This window comes from Corvus brachyrhynchos, unplaced genomic scaffold (genome assembly GCF_000691975.1).
Source record: "Corvus brachyrhynchos isolate BGI_N302 unplaced genomic scaffold, ASM69197v1 scaffold72, whole genome shotgun sequence".
NCBI lineage: Eukaryota > Metazoa > Chordata > Aves > Passeriformes > Corvidae > Corvus > Corvus brachyrhynchos.
The window spans coordinates 1,821,801-1,824,799 of record NW_008236763.1 but is presented as its reverse complement, the minus strand read 5'-3'; the positions used below and the strand labels follow the sequence as shown (position 1 = coordinate 1,824,799).

Below are 2,999 nucleotides of genomic sequence, written 5' to 3'. Positions count from 1 at the left end.
AACCCCTCCGGAGCATCCAGACCGCGGTCGTGCCCTTCCGCCCCACCGAGGGTCCCCTCTGGGGGTGCAGCCCCCTCCCAAATCCCAGCGTGGCTCCCCCAGCATCCCGCTGCCTTTTCCAGCAGCATCCCGGCCTGGAGCTCTGCTGCCCTCTAGGCCCAGATCCTGCGAGAAAAAAAACAAATTAAATATATTTTGGAGTTTGTTCCATCTCCCGCTTCCAAAGCCGGCCTGGGCTGCGCTGGAATTTCCCTGCCTGGCGCCGGCAGCAGAGGGGCAGAGAGGGGACGGCTGGGATGGGGACAGGGACATCCCTGCTCCTGGACACGCTGCCCGGGGGTCCCACGGTGGCCAGGGGGGTCAGGGGATGGAGGCTGCAGCACAGGGAGCCTCCAAAAGAGGCTGGGAAGGCAAATCCTGATGGAAAGCGACGTTTTCCATCCGACTCCACCCTCCGAGCGCTCCATCCAGGGGAGCCAAGGGCGCTGCTTCCAAAGCCTTGGATAGGCACAAACCCTCCTGCTCCTTCTGGCTGCGGCCAGGAGCACCAGGAGCCCTTGGAGTTTGAGGCGCTGAGTCCAAATCCATGGGAAAAATCAGTGAATTTGGGCTGCTCCCATTTTTTTTTTTCCCTGCCTGCCTCCACCCAAAGCAGCTCTCGGAGGTCGATCCCGCAGACAGAGCATTTCCCACGCTGATCCCCTAAAATCAGCCCTGTGGGGAAGGTTGTAGGGAGTTCAGCTCCATCTCCTCTCCTTCCCAGAGTTCTCCATCAGCAGCTTCTGCTCCGTGGTGGATGTCATGAACTACTCCCGGCTCCAGGTGCTGCGGCTCGACGGGAACGAGATCAAGCGCAACGCGGTGCCCCCGGACGCGCCGCTGTGCCTGCGCCGGGCCACCGTCATCGAGATCTGAGCCGGCCCCGCCGCCCTCAGGACTTGTGTCCCTCGTTCCCAGGGAATCCCTCATTCCCAGGGAATCCCTCATTTCCCATCCGACTCGGCTTCGCAGCAGTGCAATCACAGGGTGCTCCGATCTGCGCCCAATTTGCCCTAAATTCTCCCTCTTCCCATGCAGGGTGGGGCAGATCCCGGCTCTGAGCCCTCTCTGACCCCGCCACAGCCACCCCACAAAGCCCCGTGCCCACTGTCACCTCCTCCCCCAGATCGGGGTGGGGCACAGCAGGGATGGGGCTCGTCCCACCTTGGGAATCCAGCCCTGAGCATCTGATCCCAATCCTGACCCCAAAACCGGATCTGAACCCCCTGGGCCAGCAATCCCTGGAAGGAGCATCCAAGGGGTTGGGAGCTGCAGGAGTGAAGGGTTAAAGATCTCCAGGCTGGAGGATCCCTCAGAGTGGGACGAGGAGGGGCAAATCCACCCCTTCTCTTCCTTTTTCCCCCTTTTCCATCAGCCTCCTGCTCCGGAATTAATGGAGAGAAACCCTAAAAGAGAGAAACCTTCCCTGGGGTCAGAGGGAAACCCCCTGAGGAACAGCCTGGCCATGGAAGGGGTCCCAAATCTTCCTCCCAAACCCCTGGATCAGGGCAGGATGGGGAAATTCCTGGTGCTGTCACCCCCGGCTGCCTGGGCACCCCTCCCTGAGCTCCCTCCCTGCCCAGGCCCCCGGGATATCCCAATTAAAACCCCCCAAATAATCACAGATCCACGTTGGAATTCCCTAAAAACCCCGAATTCCCCAACTCGGACCCTCGGCCGGCTGAGTTTGAGGACCGAAGGGGCAGCTGAGCTTTGGGGGTGACCTGCCCAGGTGGCCCCTCCGCGTTGTTCCTGCATGCAAAGAGCATTAAAAATAAAAAACCCCCCAAAATCCTATAATTTCACCAGCATGAACTGTAAACCCCAAACCCATCAATAAAACCCTTCCCGCACCTGCACCCAGCGCGTCCCGGGAGCTCTGCAGCCTCTCCTCTGCTCCAGAGGGTTTTCCAGACATAAATCCAGGCTGGAATTGCCGTCTAGCGGCTGTCCCGGGCATGGCAAGGAGCATTCCCGAGGAGCACCCGCATCCCGGTGAAATTCCGGGGAAAATACCCCGGGAAAGGGTCAGCGGGGACAGGGAGGCAGGGAGGGAGGGAGGGAGGGAGGCACCACCGACGGGGTTTTTTCCAGGTGTTTTCCTGGTCCCTCAGGATTCGTGCCTGAGGATTTTTAACAGCTGAGCTGGGGGACGTTTAAAAAATAGGGGGGAAAAATTAGGAATTTCACATGGACGGGAGCAAAAAGTGCCATTGCCCAGGCTGGGAGCAGCCAGGGAGGCAGAACCCGCAGGACTCTGTGGGATGCAGGAGCTGGACTTCCAAAAACCCCAAATCCCTGGATGGGAGCAGCCAGGGAGGCAGAGCCCGCAGGATTCTGTGGGATGCAGGAGTTGGGGTTCCAAAAACCCCAATTCCTGGCTGGGAGCAGCCCCAAAACTCCCCCCAAGACTCCTTGGGAAGCCAGGCAGGAGAGGCAGGAAGATCCTGCTCCAAATCCTTTGGGACACCCCTTCCCCATCCCAGGGTGCCACAAGGACATTCGCATCCTCATCCCATCCTCCCAAACCCCGTCCCAAAGAGAGATCCAAACCCTCCTGGAGGCACCAGGAGCCCTCATTTGGGATCCCGCCACACCCCAGGACCCCGGGAATGTCACAGAGGCTCCTCTCCCGGCTGGAAGGGTGGCCCTGGGTGTCCCTGCCCCAAGGGAGCAGCGCCAAGGTTTGGGATCTGCTCCCAGGGGTGCCCAGTACAGTCAGGAGAATTATGGGGTGGAAAAACGTGGAAAGAAGTAGAGGTGAAATTTGGGGTTTTCGGGGGAACATCTGGGGATCCCATCTCCCCTCATTCCCGACTCAGGTTTGTGTCCCAGAAATCCAGCAACTCCTTCCCAAATCCCGGCCTGCAGGACCCAAAGGGGTTGGGGAAATTTTAGGGAGCCCCGATCATTTCAGGGGGATCTGGGAAGGGAACGAACAAAACCCAGGAGCTCCAAAG

At 59.6% G+C, this 2,999-nt stretch overlaps 1 protein-coding gene across 1 annotated transcript in view; it reads left to right on the top strand.

Moving 5' to 3' along the window:
* FMOD (fibromodulin) overlaps nt 1–1,898 on the top strand; it is a 5,089-nt gene extending 3,191 nt beyond the window's left edge. Inside the window, 1 exon segment of the mRNA XM_008644729.2 lies at nt 764–1,898. Within this exon segment, the coding sequence (XP_008642951.1) occupies nt 764–915 (152 nt within the window). The 3' untranslated portion in view covers nt 916–1,898.
* The last annotated feature ends 1,101 nt before the right edge of the window (nt 1,899–2,999 follow it).